The sequence below is a fragment of the Tenrec ecaudatus genome, chromosome 1 (assembly GCF_050624435.1).
Source record: "Tenrec ecaudatus isolate mTenEca1 chromosome 1, mTenEca1.hap1, whole genome shotgun sequence".
Taxonomy (NCBI): Eukaryota; Metazoa; Chordata; class Mammalia; order Afrosoricida; family Tenrecidae; genus Tenrec; species Tenrec ecaudatus.
The window spans coordinates 246,702,520-246,720,894 of record NC_134530.1 but is presented as its reverse complement, the minus strand read 5'-3'; the positions used below and the strand labels follow the sequence as shown (position 1 = coordinate 246,720,894).

Below are 18,375 nucleotides of genomic sequence, written 5' to 3'. Positions count from 1 at the left end.
AGGGCGTGGCACCCCATCACACTTGACTGGACAACATTCCGAAAGGTCAACAAACAGTCCTTGAACTAACTACAGGCTTTTATTTTTTGTTGTTGGGGGTGTTTTTTTTGTTGTTGTCATTGGCTTTCTGTTTTCTTTTGCTTGCTTTGTTTTGCTCTGTCTTGTTTTTGTGCATGTTATTATCTCTGCAGGTCTGTCTAAATAAGATAGGCTGGATGAACAATCTAGAAGAGAAAACAATGGGACTGACAGTTTCTGGGGGCAATGGGAGGGGGAGGGGGGGGGAAGGAAGTGGTATTAACAAACCCCGGGGCAAGGGAACAAGTGATCCAAATCGGTGGTGAGAAGGGTACAGGAGGCCTGGTAGCATGTGATCAAGAGTAATGTAACCGAGAGGAATTACTGAAACCCAAATGAAGGTTGAGCATGATAGTAGGACAAGAGGAAAGTAAAAGGAAACAGAGGATGGAGCTAGGAGGCAAAGAGCATTTATAGAGGTCTAAATAAAGGCAAGTACATATATAAATATACTTATATGTGAGGATGGGGAAATAGATCTATGGGCATATATTTAGAGGTTTAGTATTGTGGTAGCAGATGGACGTTGGGCCTCCACTCAAGTACTCCCTGAATGCAAGAACACTTTGTTCTATTAACCTGGCATTCCATGATGCGCACCTTCCCGACATAATTGCCGAAAACAAAGTGGGTGCACAAGCAAATGTGGTGAAAAAAGCTGATGGAGCACGGCTATCAAAAGATATAGTGTCTGGAGCCTTAAAAACTTGAAGGTACACAAGCAGTCATCTAGCTGAGAAGCAACAAAGTCCACAATGGAAGTAAGACACCAGTCTGTGTGATCACAAGGATCAAAGAACAAAGAATCAAACCACTGTGAATGACAGAGAGTGCAAATTGGGGACCCAAGACCCATCTGTAGGCAACTGGACATCCCTTTACAGAAGGGTCTTGAGGAGACAAGCCAGTCAGGGTGCCGTGTAGCAACAATGAAACATACAACTTTCCTCTAGTTCCTCTAATGCGCCTCTCCCCCACCCCGCCCATCATGTTCCCAATTCTACCTTACAAATCTGGCTAGACCAGAAGATGTACACTGGTACTGATAGGAACTGGACACTCAGGGAATCTGGGAAAGATGATTCCTTCAAGACCAGAAGATGTACACTGGTACTGATTGGAACTGGAAACACATGGAATCCAGGACAGATGATCCCTTCAGGACCAGTGCTGAGAGTGGCGATACCAGGAGGGTGGAGGGAGAGTGGAAAGAGGGGAAACCAATTACAAGGATCTACATATAACCTCCACCCTGGGGGATGGACAACAGAAAAGTGGGTGAAGGGGGACTATGGACAGTGTAAGACATGACAAAATAGTAATTTATAAATTAAGAAGGGTTCATGAGGGAGAAGGGAGCAAGGGAAAAATGAGGAGCTGATACCAAGGGCTCAAGTAGAAAGCAAATGTTTTGAGAATGATGATGGCAACAAATGTACAAATGTGCTTGACACAATGGATACATGTATGAATTGTGGTAAGAGTTGTACGAGCCCTCAATAAAATGATTAAACAAAAAAAGTTTCATGAAAAGTACTTGGGTTTTATTAGATATATTTAATTATTATTACCAATTTATTGCAAGTCAGTAGTGGTGAATAGGTGTAAAGATTTCGTCCAAATATGGAAAAAGCTGGAAACAACAAATGTATCCAATGGTAACAATCAGTTACCTAAATTACAGTCTTATTTATAGTCAGTCAAAGGACCCAGCACATAAATATCCACTGGGACAGAAAAGCTCAAGCTATATGGTTAAGTGAAAGAAAAAAAAAAGTATCCTACCAACATTGCTACAAAGAGAACTTATAAATAAGAATACCTGGAGGAGAGCCCATGAGTCTTCCGGACACATCTGATCCCGGTAATTTCCTCTTCAGAATTGGAACAATCTTCTCATCAAAATACTCCATCGCCATGGAGGAGATGTCCCGTAACTCCTGAAGTACTTCATGAGCTCGCTGAGGGGCTCTGGTAGAATTGACATATCTCAATACACGATAAATTTCATCAATCACCTGAAATGAAGAACGTGCATTAGCACTACAGTTCTATGTACACATATATAAATACATTTTTGAAAGAGAACCAATCAAATAGGGAGTAGAGTGATTGCTTATTTTCAATAGCTGTGCAGCCCTGCAGGGTGCTTTCACAGATGTCCTGGCCATTGATAGCATTACCCAGCATTCCCAATCTGAACCACACAGCTTTTGGGCTCCTTACAACGTTCTATACTTTTCATACTTCTATTTATTAAGCTCCTTTGACAACCAGAGATTGTGCTGGTGCTAAGGAATCAGGGTAAGCAATATAGGGCGGCTCTATCTTGAAGGAAATCATCGTGGAAACATGTAAAGAAGGATGTACACTTAGAGGACTTATTGAAGAATTTAAATCCTGAATGGGGATTTAATATTGTTCATCCTACAAGGCCACTTCGCTTTAGTCACATCTACTCCCTAGGGATGCGGCCTGACCTCCTCCTGATTTGCACTGCCTTCAGGTGGCCTACCCCCAGAGGTTCTGTTTCTTTAAGACTTGCTATGGGCTGGAAAGAGGGCTCATCAGAAACGACTGCATTTCTCTAACAACAAAAAGTCATCAAAGATCCATAAAAACAGGAGATAATTACAACAGGAAAACACAAAATACAGATACAAAAAACACATATTCTTTAATTCCAGTAATAAAACCAAGAGAAAATCAGGTAGCCAACACAAGTCAGAACTGACTCTTGAAAGCTATTGGAACAAGATCCCAGTGTTAAGAGACAACCTTTGGTAAATTCTATAGGAAAAGAAGCATATGGAGTTTCACTGTCAGGGTTTGAGAATTTGGCAACATCTGGCATGTAACCAGTATTCAATGTTTGCCAAATGAATAGCAGAGATGGTCAAGTATTAGAAATCATTCACTATGCCAGAAGTTAAATACAATTCAAGAGCACGGTTTTTAGAAAGCAAAATTTATTTTGCTTATAAAAATCACAGGCACCCTGGTGGCGTAGTGGTTACAAGTTGGGCTAGTCACGGAGGCCGGCAGTTTCAAAACCACCAGCTGCTCCTGGAAGAAAGATAGGGCTTTCCACGCCAGCACGGAGTTACAGTCTCAGAAACTCACAGGGGCTGTTCTACCCTATCTTATAACGTCATGGCAGTGAGTTCCGTTTAGAAAAGGTTAGAGTTAATAGAACTTCATGAGATCTACACACAAACACCACCAGCCCCCCCCCCCCACACACTTGAAATTGTAATTACACAGTGGAGCTAGATTAGAAATCACTGTTGTAATCATTCAAGCTGGAGTAAGACACGGGCCCTTTCCACTAGGACTTAACTTCGTTAAAGACCCATAAACAGCAATGAGTAACTCAAGCAGACTGTCATCCATTTTATGAACAAGTGTTGTTTGAAGAAGCAAAGACAAGCTCTGTTTACAAGACCTGCGTAGGCCCGGGTGGTTAAAACATTTGGCTGCCAACTTCAAGGTGGGCAGTTTGACCCCATGAGCATGCTGGCGGAGAAAAGAAAGATGTGTCTGCCTGCTTCTGTAAAGCCGCACAGCCTTGGAAACCAGACGTACAATTCTACTCTGCCTTAGGGGAGAAGCTGTGAGTTGGAACTGACTTGGTGGTAAAGGTTTTGGTTTTTTTATTTCAACTCACCCAAAGGCCTCAGGAAAAAGAAAGAAAGAAAGAAAACGGCCCGATCTGCTTCAGAAAGGTCCCGTTCTTGAACACTGCCAGGAGCACAGTTCTACTCTGACAGACTGGGAGGGGGCTGCCAGGAGTGAGCGTTCTGGTCTCAAGGAAGGACACGAATGGTGGCTAAGTAGGATTTCAAATAGGTAAGGGAAGTTAGAGATGATTCCAACTCAGAGACCCTGTAAAACGCAGAACAGCACCTTAGGGTTTCCAAGACTGTAAATCTTTACAGAAGCCGACTGCTACGCTAACACCCCCCTCCCCGCCCCCAAGCAAGCGGTGAGGATGAACCACCAAGTTTTCAGTTAGCAGGCACATTCATAAGCAGGGCACTACCAGGTCTGCTTAGAAGCGTACATCTGGCTAAAGAATGAGGGGGGCCGCGTAGACGGATAATGTGGATGGATATGTAAGAAATCAACATTTAAAGAGTACCATGATAGACCAGGAGCCTGGGTGCTGATAGAAAAACGCTCAACTGCTAGTCCAAAAGTCAGAAAGAAGTTCAAACTCTCATAGTTGCTCTTCAAGAGAAATACACGCCAGTCTCCTTCCACGGAGATCTACAGCATTAGAAACCCTTGAAAGCAGCTCTACTCTGTCCTCCAGGGTTGCTGTGAGTTGGACTCAATGGCAATGGGTTTTGTTTGAAGAATGAATGTATTATTATTATTATTATTCTAGGGCTGTTTCTAAAAAAAAAAAAGTATGGAGTTCATGTAAAAAAAATTATGTACCTGATCCTCTCTATAACCCTTATATTTCAGGATAAACTTATCAAAATATTCCACAACAACTGTTAATATCAAATATACTAATGTGTGGAACTATTTTTATGATTATAAAAATATACATGTAATATGAAGTACAGTGTAAATACAGTGTTAAATATAGCACAAATATACTGTGAAAAAGCAAGGAAGCTGTTTATATTATTGGAAAAGGTCATATTTAAAAAGTTTATTATATGAAGCTTATCTTACTAAAATAGAATTCATGTTTTCAATACAACCGGAAATGGTTTCTTTCCTCTGCTCAGCAGCTTTGAACAGAAAATGAGCTAAGGGAAAGCCAGAGCGCTGCATGTGAGACCCGCATCCCTTCGACCAGTGCTGCAGCTACTCTCCAGGCCCCATCAGTAATGGCAGTATCGAGTTAACCTTCTGAGTGGGTTTAATCCCTCTCTGCAAACTGGCTTAATAACCCCACTCTTTGTAACAGCCAAAGCATAAGTGCTTAGCAAGAGATGGATGAACAGAAAAGTGGTGCATATACAATGGACTATTACTCAACCATAAAGAGGAGTCAGGTCCTGGCTCATGCTAGAACATGGACAGAGTGGGAAAATATTATGCTGAGTGAAATAAATCAACCACCAACGATTATTTTATGATCCTATTTACATGAAATATGCTACTGTTTAGATGGCAACAGAAACATAGCTTTAACTGAGTGCAAAAATGTAGAAGTGGACAGTGGTCACTTGTACAACGTAATACACAGAACCATACCATTGAACGGCACATGTAAGTAACGCCGAATTGGCAGATGGCACACTACATTTATCTTTAGTACAAACAAACAACAACAATAAAAGTGTAATGGCACGAGTTGTGGAGCCCAGTGGAAAGATCTCAGGTCGTAAGCAAGTCAGTTAAATACTTAATGTCTATTCCTAGGCCTTTCAAATAATGTACTGCTTGCTTGAATTACTATAAAATACTATATGTATTATATAACGTAAAATATACAAATATTATAGCTACGAAATTCAGTGATACAAGCCAAATACAGTGATCAATGATCACATTTCTAACCCAAAGTTCACTAGATCACGCACACTGCCCAGAACAAAGCTTTCAGTCCACTGTGGGTGAGAGAACCTCGATCTCATTTAATTTATTATAACTCAAGCGTTAGTCAAGTTAGTTTTTGGCATCACCTAATGGAACATTGATTATAAATTATGCATAAATGTACCTATCAATTATACAATTTCATGTATTTAGCTATTTTTTAAAAGTATAACTCCCTTTATTTTTTCATGTTTCTATATAATCTTTTTTTTACTTAAAAAATTTATTTATTTTATTAAGATCAGACAATGCACTCCACCACCAGAGCTACGCAGTGGTTAGAGCACCTAGCAGCTAACTGAAACACTGGAGGTTCAAGTCCACCCAGTTGTGCCTTAGATCAGCCATTGAAAGCCCTATGGAATACTCTGCTCTAACATACTTGGGTCCCCTTGAGTTGCAGCCAACCCAACAGCTACTCATCTGCTGGGGCAAGGCACTGTCTCCGAATGTCGGCGGCAAGCCTGCCTGGAGAAAGGTTATACACAAAACGGCGACTAATTCTGTGGCCAAATGTAAGTTTGTCTTTTGAAACACTTCACAAATGGAACAAAATCCAGTTGGCCTGTGTCCCCGGTCTCCCCCCTCCCCGGCCAATCTTGTAGACAGGGGTAAAGCCTATCTCATTCACTACTGTTAACTTTGGCATCATTACAAAGAAGGAAGGCTCATAAGAAATTTTCTTAAACATGAAAGCTTAAGTGATTCTTGTTAAAGAACTTAAAGGCTTCAAAGGTGTATTTCGTAATCAGAATGCTAACTACAAAGGCCATACCAATGATGCATAGTTATGTCAACAACAGTACCAAAGAAGCTATTGAAAGGAACTCAATTCAATGGCGGAGGGACAACTATGACATTTAAAACATCACTTTATTAATAAAGTTTACACAGTGCAGTCCAGCAGTTTTAAGTAAGCAATTCCACTTTACCTTTCCTGGGATGAAGCAACAGAGATTGGAATCCACATACTTCATGAAAGTCATATTTAACAGTGATAGCCTTGTTTCAACAGCAGCAAGGATGTCTGCATGACGAGCTAATGAATGGTTTCTTCTTTCTGACTCTCTCCTGTAAAAAGGGACAATTACAGCCATTCTATGGACTACAATGTTAAGCAATAAAAGAAATGCCTCAATGAAACCGCCTGATTTTCATGTGATAAAGTATACAATAGACTGTAACTTCAGGGTGCATGAATTACCATAGCCTGAAATTCTTGCTAAGGATTGACAAAACATTTGAGATAAGAATTTTTATTCAAATTCGTTATTTTTTTGGTTTGTGCTATGTCAAATCTAATGGCTATTAAAATTAGAGAAAACAGTTCTATGAGACTTCATACATGGATATTATATATGACAAGAGATGACACGACTATCTTTCTCCCTCCAAAACTACCTTTAAGTTCTTTGAAAGCTTGAGATAAAATTCACCCTTTTATAAGTGTACAAAACCAAACTCTGTGCCATCAAGTCAGTCTGGACTCACGGTGACCCTAAAGGACAGGGTAGAACTGTCCCTGTGGAATTCTAAGGCTGTAACCCTTGACACAAGTAGAAAGTCATCTTTCTCCCAAGGAGTGAATGATAGTTTTAAACTGCTGACCTTGTGGTTAGCAGTCCAACAAAGTATCCACTATGCCACCAGGGTTCCTCTTTAAAGTGTACAATCAGTAGCTGTTAGTTACTAAAAGGTGTGCAAATGTCACCAATACCTAATTTCTGAGCATTCTCATCATCATTGAAAGAAACTTAGTCGTCACTCATCCCCCAAGGCCCTGGCAACCACTGCCCCAATCTCTCTGTTGATCTACCTATTCAGGATAGTGTCATACAAATGGAGCCAAATACATGTCTCCATTCTGTTGAGTGCTGCTCATTTCACTTGGCAGTTTTCAAGGTGCATGCTGCAGCCTGTAGCAGCATTTCACCCATTTCACTGAGCCCCATGCCACCGTACACGTTCACCCAATCATCAGTTGGCAAACATCTGGCCTATCCCCACTTCTTCCTATTATGAATGCTGCTGCTATAAACATTGGTATACAAGTTGGTCGGGATAGTTACTGGTATGTTTTGTTTCTCTTGGAATGAAATTGCTGAGTCATACAAAAACTATTTTTAGCTTCTAGAGGAACTGCCAGACTGTCTTCTAAAATAGCTAAACCATTTTATAATTTCCTCCACCATGAACAAGAGTTCAGTTTTGCAACATCCTCCTCAATTTTTGTTATTCTCTTTAGTTTAGTCACTCTAATGGCTGTAAGGAGCAGTCCTGGTATGCTGTGGGTTAGGCCCGGGCAGCTAACCGCAAGGTCAGTAATTCAAATTTATCAACCTGTCTTTGGGAGAAAGACTGTTGCTCCTATAAAGATTTTCTCTCAGAAATCCTTCATAGCAGTGGTTCTCAACCGTCCCAACATCGAGATCAATTAATAAGCTCATGTTGTGGTGATCCTGTATGCGGGTGGACCTGCCTGCTGACAGAGGAGTGGTGTCTTGGTTCCAAAGACCATCGGAAATATGGTCTTAGGCAACCCGTCAAAGGGTTGTTCAACCCCCACGTTGAGAACCGCTGCTTTATAGGGTTTAGTCAGAATAAGGAGCCCTGGGGTGTACTGGTTATGCATTGGGCTGCAAGATCAGCGAAACCAGCTGCTTCACAGGAGAAGGTCAAGGTTTTCTACTTCCATAAAGAGTTGCAGTCTTGGGAACCCAAAAGTAAATAGGGCCAGCACCAGAGGGTCACTTGAAAATTGACAGCAGTGAGCGCAGTTTTGAGAGAGAATGAACTTGATGGCACTGGGCTAGTAGGAATGGGTGTAGAAGGTGGTGCAAAGGCTAACATGCACAGCTGCGACTTATTGTTGGCACTTTCAATCCACCAACATTTCTGCTGGAAAAAATGATGAAGCAGTCCGTTTCTGTACAGATTTACATCACCGTTTCCCACGGTGGGCAATACCGCCCCTTGGATGGCACTGGAACGATTCAGGGGGGCTGCAAAAGCTCTATCTAGATATGGGTTATAGTACAAAGGTACTATATTGAATTGCTGGGGGTGCTGAGTAGTTATTTCTCTGAAAGGGGGCAGGTAAACCAATTATATTTGGGAACCTATAATTTACAGCCTTGGAACTCCTTTAGGGCAGTTCTACCCTGTCCTATGAGAGTTAACTCAATGGTAGTGGGTAATGGATACAAAGTGGTACCTTATAGAGGTTTTAAATAGTATTTTCCTGATAAATGATGTTAAGCATCGCTTAATGTGTTCATTAGTCATTTGTATACATTCTTTGCGCATTTTAAAATTGGGTCATTGCTTGTTGTTGAGTATGACTTAAAAAACTGTGGACCAGTCTGGTAACAGACATGATTTGCAAATATCTCTTCCCATTGTGAGGTTGTCGCCTTGCTTTTTGATGCTGTCTTCTGAAACAGTGAACTTTTCATTTTGACGAGGTCCAATTTGTCTTCCTACCACCTGAGCAGCAGTGGAAAACAAACCTGCAGAAGTCTCCAGCTGTTGTTCATAGATTCGGGGCTTGCCAACCCCACAACTGAACAAGGCAACCTCCTGAAGTAAATTAAATGTCTCTCTATAAAGATATATACAAGGGGGCATCAAAAGTTCAGACACTGAAGATTATAGATATTCCCCATTAGCTTTTTTAAGTCCTCTCGTGCAGTGCTACCTGCAAAAGCCTGACCCTTTGTCAGGCAGAAACACAATGACTTCTCACTGAATAGAATAATAGAAACGTGGGAACTACAATGTCAAAGATGGAAAACAAGAGATCCAGAAAAAAACAAGGCAGTCCCTGTCAAGTTCTGGCTCTGTAGACACACACCACTCACCTCTTTGTTCTATTTTTAGAGTATCCTAAAGGAACAACTGTGCTTTTTCTTCCAAGAGTTTTATAGTTTGCTCTTTTGTACGTGGATATCTACTTTGGATATCCTCCTCCATTATACTGTCTTGTCAAATGAAATCAAATGAGTCCCTGGGGGTATGGTGGTCAAGTGCTTGGGTGCTAACTACAAGTTCAGGGATCAAACCTATCAGCTGTTCTTACCAGTTACTCTGTAGGAGCTTGGCCTGGCATGCTGCTACATAAAGACTGCAACCTAGGAAACCTACAGGGCAACTCCACTCTGTCCTACAGCATCACTATGAGGAAGAGGAAGGGGCTGAGGATGCTGAATCAACTCCATGGCACACAACAAGATGTAATGGTTTATGGACTCACTCAATTCCACCCTATTGAGCTGTATGTCTTGGTTACTCCAGCTTTGCAGTAGATTTCGAAACCAGAAAGTGAGTGTGCTTCATCTTCGCTTCTTTTTAAAATGAAGGTTGTTTTAGCCCTTCTGGATCTCCTGCATTTTTCTATGAATTTTAGGACCAGCCTGTCAAAACACTGTGCCAAATCTACAGATCAATTTGAAGGTATTGGTGATGTCTTTTCCTTAAATTATCTTTCTGTAATATTTTGTAGTTTTTGGTTTCTAAGTCTCATATCTCTTTTATTAGTTCCTAAGTACTTTATTCTTTTGATGTTGTTATAAATGCAATCTTTTCCAGATTTTTTTTTGATACATAAAAATATGGTCCCCAGATTACAAATGAGGTTCATTCCTAAGTCTGTCTGCAATTCAAAATCATACGTAAGTCGGGAACAGTAGTTTATTTCTAACACCAGATAGTTAAATGTTTGTAAAAAAAAGTTTGTCTAAGTACACAGTGTAAATTTTTGTCAAAAATATTACAGCAACATTCCAGACATCCTAAAGCATCTCTAACACAACACAGTAGTCCCTTGGAATCAGTGGGGGATTGATTTCATGATCAACCACTCCTCAATCCAGAAATCCACAGACAAGCAAGAGTCCCTTATGCAGAACAGTGTATGTCAAAAAGGTTGCTACCAGGGTTTTAGTTCATACAGGCACTGGCTTTTTCCACACAAAATGTGCTCAAACATGTCTCTGTGATTAGTGGGGGGCTGCAGACAAGTTCTCCAAAAAAGAAAAGAGGGCACCCTACTCCAAACATAGCTTCCGAGGGACCTGTTGCATCAGTTACATTCAAGGCAGAAAGGTAAAGGCAGAGAGGTCAGCTGAGGTTATGGTGATTGTTTTAGGGGCTTCCCCAAAGGGGTCATTTTGATAAGCTCTCTCCCTATCCAAGGACATAGGATGATCATGGGGCTTATACCACAGTTTTAAGAAAACTGAAAACTTCAGTGGTAAGAAAAAGGCCAGGGTAGTTGTGCTGAGGAATTTTTCTTCTACCATGATAATGGGTAGAAAGGGCTGTCCTTAAGAATTTCATGGGGTGGGTAGGGGATGATACACAACAAACAGGAAAAAAGCAAAAAGGCTTTCATAGGGGCTCCTTTTCCAGCTAGCTGCTCCTCGGTTGGGCTGCATTTTTTTCTGGCCTCAGTTTTCCATGTGTGGATGTGAAGTGCTCTGAGGGCACCTGTGTAACATCTGAAAATTCTCCTAGCTTTGTAAAAGGTCACTTGGATCTCTCTCTCTCTCTCTCTCTCTCTCTCTCTCTCTCTCTCTCTCTCTCTCTCACACACACACACACACACACACACACACACACACACACACACCATTTCCCAGGGAACCCCCTTCCATCCTATCACCCTGATCTTGTTCCTTCCAACTTTCTTTGTCCTTAAAACTCAAAGGACATTTCAGAGTCCTCAAGGATGCCCAAACCGCCTTTTTGACATGGTGTCAATCAGATTGCGGAATTCTTCAGAGCAGAGAGGTGAAGTACTGCCTTCAGAAGTACACAGACCTAGATGGAAGATATGCTGAGAAACAATAGACATTTTGGTAATGTTATTTAATAAAAGTTTCTATGATTTTACAGCAATACTGTTTGACTTACCTTCACATTTGAATATAACCTAGGCACATCATCCTGTAAGCTTTCAATCATCTCAGGATTACTTATAATACTTATTATAATGTACATGTGATGTAAATAGCATGTTGGGAGGGTTTGTTCCAACCACTTAGTTGCTTTTTAGGGCCCCTAATATTTCTGCCCCTTGGTTGACTCTGCGAATGTGGAACCAGTGGATACGGAGAGCTGACCACACGGTAATGATATTCTGGTGCGTGTTGCCGAGCAGAGGAAGGGGGAAGCTGAGCCAGTGGCTGTTGCAGGTTGTGAGGGAATCCCTGATTCTGACAGGCCAAGGGCAGTGGATTACATCCACTGTAGTGAAGTGGTACACAGGGCTAAGGACTTCACAGCCCTCAGTGAAGCATAGCTGGCCAAGGAACAGGCTGACAGGAGCAACTATCCCAGTGAAAGACCTGGGGGAGGTGGGGGGAAAGAAGGAAGGGGTAAAGAGGAAGACGAGGTGGAAAGTAGACACAATTAGGTGGCGGTAGAAGAAAACAGGTCTAGGAACGATTGCTGGAGAGCTGGGGGCTTGGTGGAGGGGTGCCTGCTGAAGGAGACAGTCTCCTAGTGCTGGGGGAGGAGGCTTCTGCAGGATAGCTGCACAGAGTAGGAGGGGCGGGAGGAGGAAGAAGTGGCGATAAAGTGCTTTGCCAATGATTGTCTGACATTGTGACTAACTCGGCAGCAACACATACTTTCTCACTTGAGGATTCACAAGGAGCTGAGGAGGGTAGAAGTCCCCCTCTGAGTTTCTGAGACTTTTTACAGGAGTAGAAAGCTCCGTCCTTCTCCTAAAGGCTTTACAAGAGGTATGGTAGATACTCGTGTATAAGCTGAGTTTTTCGGCACAAAACATGTACCGAAAAACTGGGTCGGCTTATACACAGGTCAGTGGCACCCCAGCAAGGTGTAACGTCTCGCTGCCCACCCCCTCCCCCGACACCCAGTAACGGGACAAGCGCCCGTTATCTCGTGGGTGATTGCCGTTTCTCTGCTGTTCATGAGAATGACAGCAGTGATGGTGATGACGGCGATCTCAGTGAGGACAGCGTCTATAATGACCTCACACCAGCTGAAACTCAGCATTGGGATACGGAAGATAATGAGGAATCCAGTTTTGAAGGATTTTAACTCTTTACATTTTAGCTTGGTTGCTGATTGAGCTCAGAGAATAGTACTCTTAAGGTATCATTGTTGATACCTTATTGTTTTTGTTGAACCTATTTTCCACTTACTGTGCTGGTTTACTAATGTTAAATGACTTGTCCTTTTATTTATGTTTTTTATTTAAAATAAATATTTAAATACATCACCCCACTGATGTTTCAATTTTTAGTAATTTTATTTTCATTTGTTTTGATTACTGAAACTCACCAATAGCTTCTACATTTTCCACCCTAGGCTTATACTCGAGTCAATCAGTTTTTCTGGTTTCCCAGGTAATAATTAGGTACCTCGGCTTATACTCGGGTTGGCTTATATTTGAGTACATACGTTGTTTATAACTGTAGGCTGTACATTAAGTTGGCTATTAGTAACTTGGGAACTGACTGTATATTTTCTTGCATTTTGTATCCTTATGGAATTCATTAACGTTAACGATTGGCAAATTGCTTAGGGTTTTCTACATGCATAATCATGCATTTATAGATACTAGTTTTACTTCTTTCCAATGTGGCTGCCTTTCTATTATCTTGCTTAAATTTCCCTACTACACCCTTCAGTACAATGTTGAAGGGGAGTGGAGTGAGTGTGGACAAGCAAGAGTAAAAACTGCTTATTAGAGTCTACAAAAAACTTGGAAACCACGAACATGTTGCACGAGTCCAGGGGTAATGTGAGTTGGCAACAGCTAGGTGTGAGGATCTGCAGAAATCCAATCCTCCAAACGAGGACTGACTTCACCTTTCCCTGTCTCCATCCGATGCGGATGCGCTCTGACTCTAGCCACCTGGAGCTGGGTCTGAGTTACCAGTGAGGAGGATACCTTTTTTCTGATTAGCTGTCTGTGCAGGACTTCTCTGACACTAGAGAAGGGGGCTCTCTGTCACCCAGTGCTGGGGCAGAGGATGGAAGTTAAAAAGACTGAGTCCTTCACACTGCCAAATAGACAAGACACCAGCCTCTGCGAGTTGTAACACTTGCTGCAAAGACTCAAAATTCATGGAGAGTATACCGTATCCACAGATTTACTACAGCCCAATGGGATATAAATGAAGAGACACATTGGACAAAGTCTGGGAGGATTCTTGGCTCCCAAGGACAGACATGCTACCCTCTTCTGTGCATGGTCACCAATGAGAAGCACATCTGTGCGTTATGGCTCTAGGCTCTTAGTGACCTCCCCACCTGGCCATGATAAGATTCCATCATGCCTCTTGAAGCTTAGGGAACAATAGGCCCTGGGTCTGGTGTGACCTGGCTCTCAGGAAACAGGTCAGAGTCAACTGCTTTTTTCCCCAAGTGTCTTATCTTCTAACAAAGCACCCCTATAACTACAGGATCTTCTGAGAGAACGCAGAAGCTCCCAGCTTCTAAGAGTTACAGTCTCACAAACCCTAAAGAACAGTTTTACCCCATCTTGTAAGTCGCATTCGACCCGATAACATACACCTCCCACATGTGTATCTTTACTAACATTTAAATAATCAAGAAACAAACTAGACTCCCAGCTGCTAGCCGTGACATACCTGGGGAGCTGTGCTTTCACTTGTTTCTGGCATAGGTTATGGTACCTCTCCACTTTCAGAAATCCCTGATTCAACATTCTCTGGCAAACCAAGTCCATTCTTTTACAGACCTACGGGAAGAGAAATAGATTATCAGAAAACTGATAACCAAACTAATAAGAGACAATTAACTTCGACTCAGGACTGATGGCAGAAAATTCTCTGTGCTAGGGTCCCCCCCGCCCCCCGCTGTCAGCTCATATCCGAATCAGTTATGTGGGTGGAGCTCTCCTACAAAGTAATTCTTGCCATATCACATTAAGAAATTACTCTTCTGCCCACCATAATATTACCACTTACTTTATGGTACTTGTTGTTCGGAATGTGCTTTACTCTATGGTGAGAGATTGCAGTCCCGAGAAGTAACAAAAGAACATATTTGAAGGTTCTTTAGCATTTGAAACAAAAACTCCCTTTTAGGCAAAAATGTATATTCTAACTTGAAGCCAAGCTCTCACAATGTTTTACAGCCTCAGTAGTCAGAAGGCACATTCTTACTTCTTTCTTCCAGTGATCTGGGTCACCCACGGTGGGTTCATGATGGCCAAGGTCCTGCACTAGACACTGTCACCCCCTTGAAAATATCTTACACTGTGTAGCAAATTCTCAACTTCCGTATATACTCAAGTATAAGCCGAGTTTTCCAGCAAAGTTTTTGTGTTTTAATGCAGTTTTTGTGGTAAACTGAGGTACCTTGGCTGACATTTGGGCTGGCTTATACTTGCGTATATAGGTACTTTGAGCCCTGAACAAATCTGATATTTTTATACAATATAGAAATGACCAGAGTCACAGTCCTTATAACTTGAGTCCATCCTACTAGCAAGTCAGCTAACTGGACGCCATAGGCAACCTTCTATAAAATAGATCAGAACTGATAAGAATCATCATTAGGAATAAACGAAATAAAACAGGCTAGATCACTAGATACATTTTAAAGTGCTGCATAAAACTTATGTTAAAGGCATTTCTGTTTAACATAGTATTAATTTGAAAACTTTGTTCTGTAGTTAAATCTCTTTATCAAAATCTGTTTTTCAATCCCTGAGAGTTCTGCAGTGTCTCGAAGCCAGGAGCCTGAGCATGTGAATGTTGAAAGCGCGAACATCAAAATGAACCCCTAGCACAGCCAAGTCAATCAGGCAGGGACTCTACGTCTCTCAATCACCCAAGCCCAAATGCTCAACAAATATGTGTTGACATGAAACATTCATGGAACTCTTGATATACGTTGGCTTTCTCTTGAGAATATGCGGGGATAAATTCTAGCAAACTAGACTGAAGCTAATGGAGGCTTTACTATTATAATATGAAATGCCAGATACTCCTAAAATCAGAGAAATTAATTCAAAAATACAATAAATCTTAAGCACTGATACTAAGAATAACTTCTATAAAGAGATATTTTAAAATGTGGTGGGTACTATTTCTAACTACATGAAATTAGTCATCAACATTTGTGTTCAGTGTCTAATGAAAAAAATATCAAAGCCAACACATGTAACTTTTAAAAATGAAAAGTAACTTTTTGAAAAGAAAATATTTAGCAAATGGCACCATTTTATATTTTTGCAAGTCTCTTTGTTTTTTGGCATTAATAGAAGACAGATTAATTCTTCCATATGTTTCTAAATTCAATCTAAGTTATGTGAAAATTCTAGAAAACAAAGAGATCACAAGCATACATTCCATTAATTATCACAACAATGATATCATATTATCACAGTCTCTAGAAAAAGAATAAAAACATCTTGGTATTTTAATGAAAACATCATGAACCCCCTACCCCCTGTAGGTCTTGGGAATCCCACTGGCATCCTGAGAATAATACACTGTGAGTGAGAATCATGGCCCAATGCTGAATAACCACACTGCCAGGAACACCAGTATTGAACTTAATGTGAGGGGAAAAACTCTGATTGTATTACTGGAGAAGGAAAACCATAGAGGGCTAAATTATCATCTTTCATATTAAAAAGCTAACAGATAATAAATACAGGGGGCAGAAAACAAACTGAAAAAAATGGAAAGTGATTGCCTCAGGGGAATAAGATTTTGGGGTTATAAAATCTATTCTTTTCTTGTGATTAAGACTATTTGGCATTAAGTCACCTATATCTATATATAGTTAGGAATGCAAAAGAAAGGCAAAAACACTCAAAGGAACTCCCCTTTACAGCACATCTATGTAGGTCCATAGCCTCACTGATTATTTCTGGGAAGAAAAAATAGAAATTTGGGGGCAGCAATATATTTACAAAGAAAAAAAGTTAAGGTCAACTTCCAATGTTAATATCCTCCCTGCTGTCTAAATTATTATATCATAGTAGAATTAGACTGTACTGATATCTAGCCGACTGCTAGGAAATAGCTATTTTTAATAGTTTTTTTTTTTTTTTGGTGTATGCAGAGCTTTACCAGGGCTATGGAAGGTCAAAGAAAACTGTCATAAGAACATGGTTGGCTGCAGATCAATAGACCCTACTTGTCAGTAGAGCTCACAAAGCAAGACCCAAGAGATGATTGCAACCCATACATTATGTGAGACAGAGAAGCTTACATGATTGGTCTTCTCTCTGGCCATCGTGGCATGACTCCTTAGTTTAAGGTGCCTCTCTTGTAGGAAGCAAATAGGTAAGTCTTGTTTTCCAATCCAGTCTGTTACTCTCTGTATTTTGATTGGTGCATTTAATCCATTGTCATAACATGTCATGATTGCTGTCGTTTTATTGTCCTTGTGTTTGGTTTCTCTCCTCCACTCTTTTTAAAAAAATCATTTTATTGGGGGCTCGTACAACTCTTATCAAGGTCTATATATCCATCCATTGTGTCAAGCACATTTGTACCTTTGTTGCCATCATCATTTTCAAAACCCTTGCTTTGTACTTGAGCCCTTGGCATCAGTTCCTCATTTTGTCTCCTCCCTATCCCCCTCCCTCATAAACCCTTGATAATTTGTTATTATTATTTTGCCCTATCTTATACTGTCTGACGTCTCCCTTCACCCACTTTTCTGTTGTCTGTCCTCTAGAGAGGAGGTTATATGTATATCCTTGTAATCTGATCTCCCTTTCTACCCCACCTTCACTCTACCCTCCTGGTATCACACCACTGGTCCTGAGGAGTTCATCTGTCCTGGATTCCCCGTGTTTCCAGTTCCTATCTGTACCAGTGTACATCCTCTGGTCTAGCCAGATTTGTAAGGTAGAATTGGATCATGATATTTGGGGGGAGGAAGCATTTAAGAATTAAAAGAAAGTTGTATATTTCACCGTTGATCCACTGCACCCTGACCAGCTTGTCTCCTCCCCGAGACCCTTCTGTAAGGGGATGCCCAGTTGTCTACATATGGATTTTGGGTCCCTACTCTTCACTCACCCTCATTCACAATGGTATGATTTTTTGTTCCTTGATGCTTGATACCTCATCCCTTCAACACCTCGTGATCACTCAGGCTGGTGTGCTTCTTCCATAGTGGGCTTTGTTGTTCCTGAGCTAGATGGCCGCTTGTTTACCTTCAAGCCTTTAAGACCCCAGATGCTATATCTTTTGATAGCTGGGTACCCTCAGCTTTCTTCACCACATTTGCTTATGCACCCATTTGTCTTAAGAGATCAGATCGGGAAGGTGAGCATCATGGAATGCCATTTTAATAGAACAAAGCATTCTTGTATTGATCTCTCTGACATATAATTTGATACTCACTTGGCCCAGCCTCTATTCTGATAGTGGCTATTATCTTTACCAAAGAAGATCACCACACCTTTCTTCCAAAGTGCTAATGGGTGTTTTGAATCACTGACCTTTGTTAGCAGCCAGAGAGCAAACCATTTATACCACCCAGGGACCTGAATAAGGAATGCCCCAAACAAACTCACTGAAATCAGTTCTGAGTCCTAGCAACCCTATGGCTGAGTAGAACTGCTCCTGTGGGTTTCTGAAGCTATCAATCTTTAAAGGAGCAGAAAAGCCCCACCTTTTTCCTACAAAGGGCTTGTAGGTTCAAACTGCTGACCTTGTTGTTAGCAGCCCAGTAAGCAACTCATTACACTACCAGGGCTCCTTTTGA

The 18,375-nt window shown here is 41.2% G+C and overlaps 1 protein-coding gene across 1 annotated transcript in view; it reads right to left on the bottom strand.

Moving 5' to 3' along the window:
* The window catches only part of FBXO28 (F-box protein 28), a 36,063-nt gene that overhangs the window by 8,258 nt on the left and 9,430 nt on the right, over positions 1-18,375 (bottom strand). The window contains exons 2-4 of the mRNA XM_075530656.1: positions 14,268-14,377; positions 6,573-6,711; positions 1,901-2,096 (exon numbers count right to left, since the gene is read on the bottom strand). Of these exons, the coding sequence (XP_075386771.1) occupies positions 1,901-2,096; positions 6,573-6,711; positions 14,268-14,377 (445 nt within the window). The remainder of the gene's footprint in view (positions 1-1,900; positions 2,097-6,572; positions 6,712-14,267; positions 14,378-18,375) is intronic.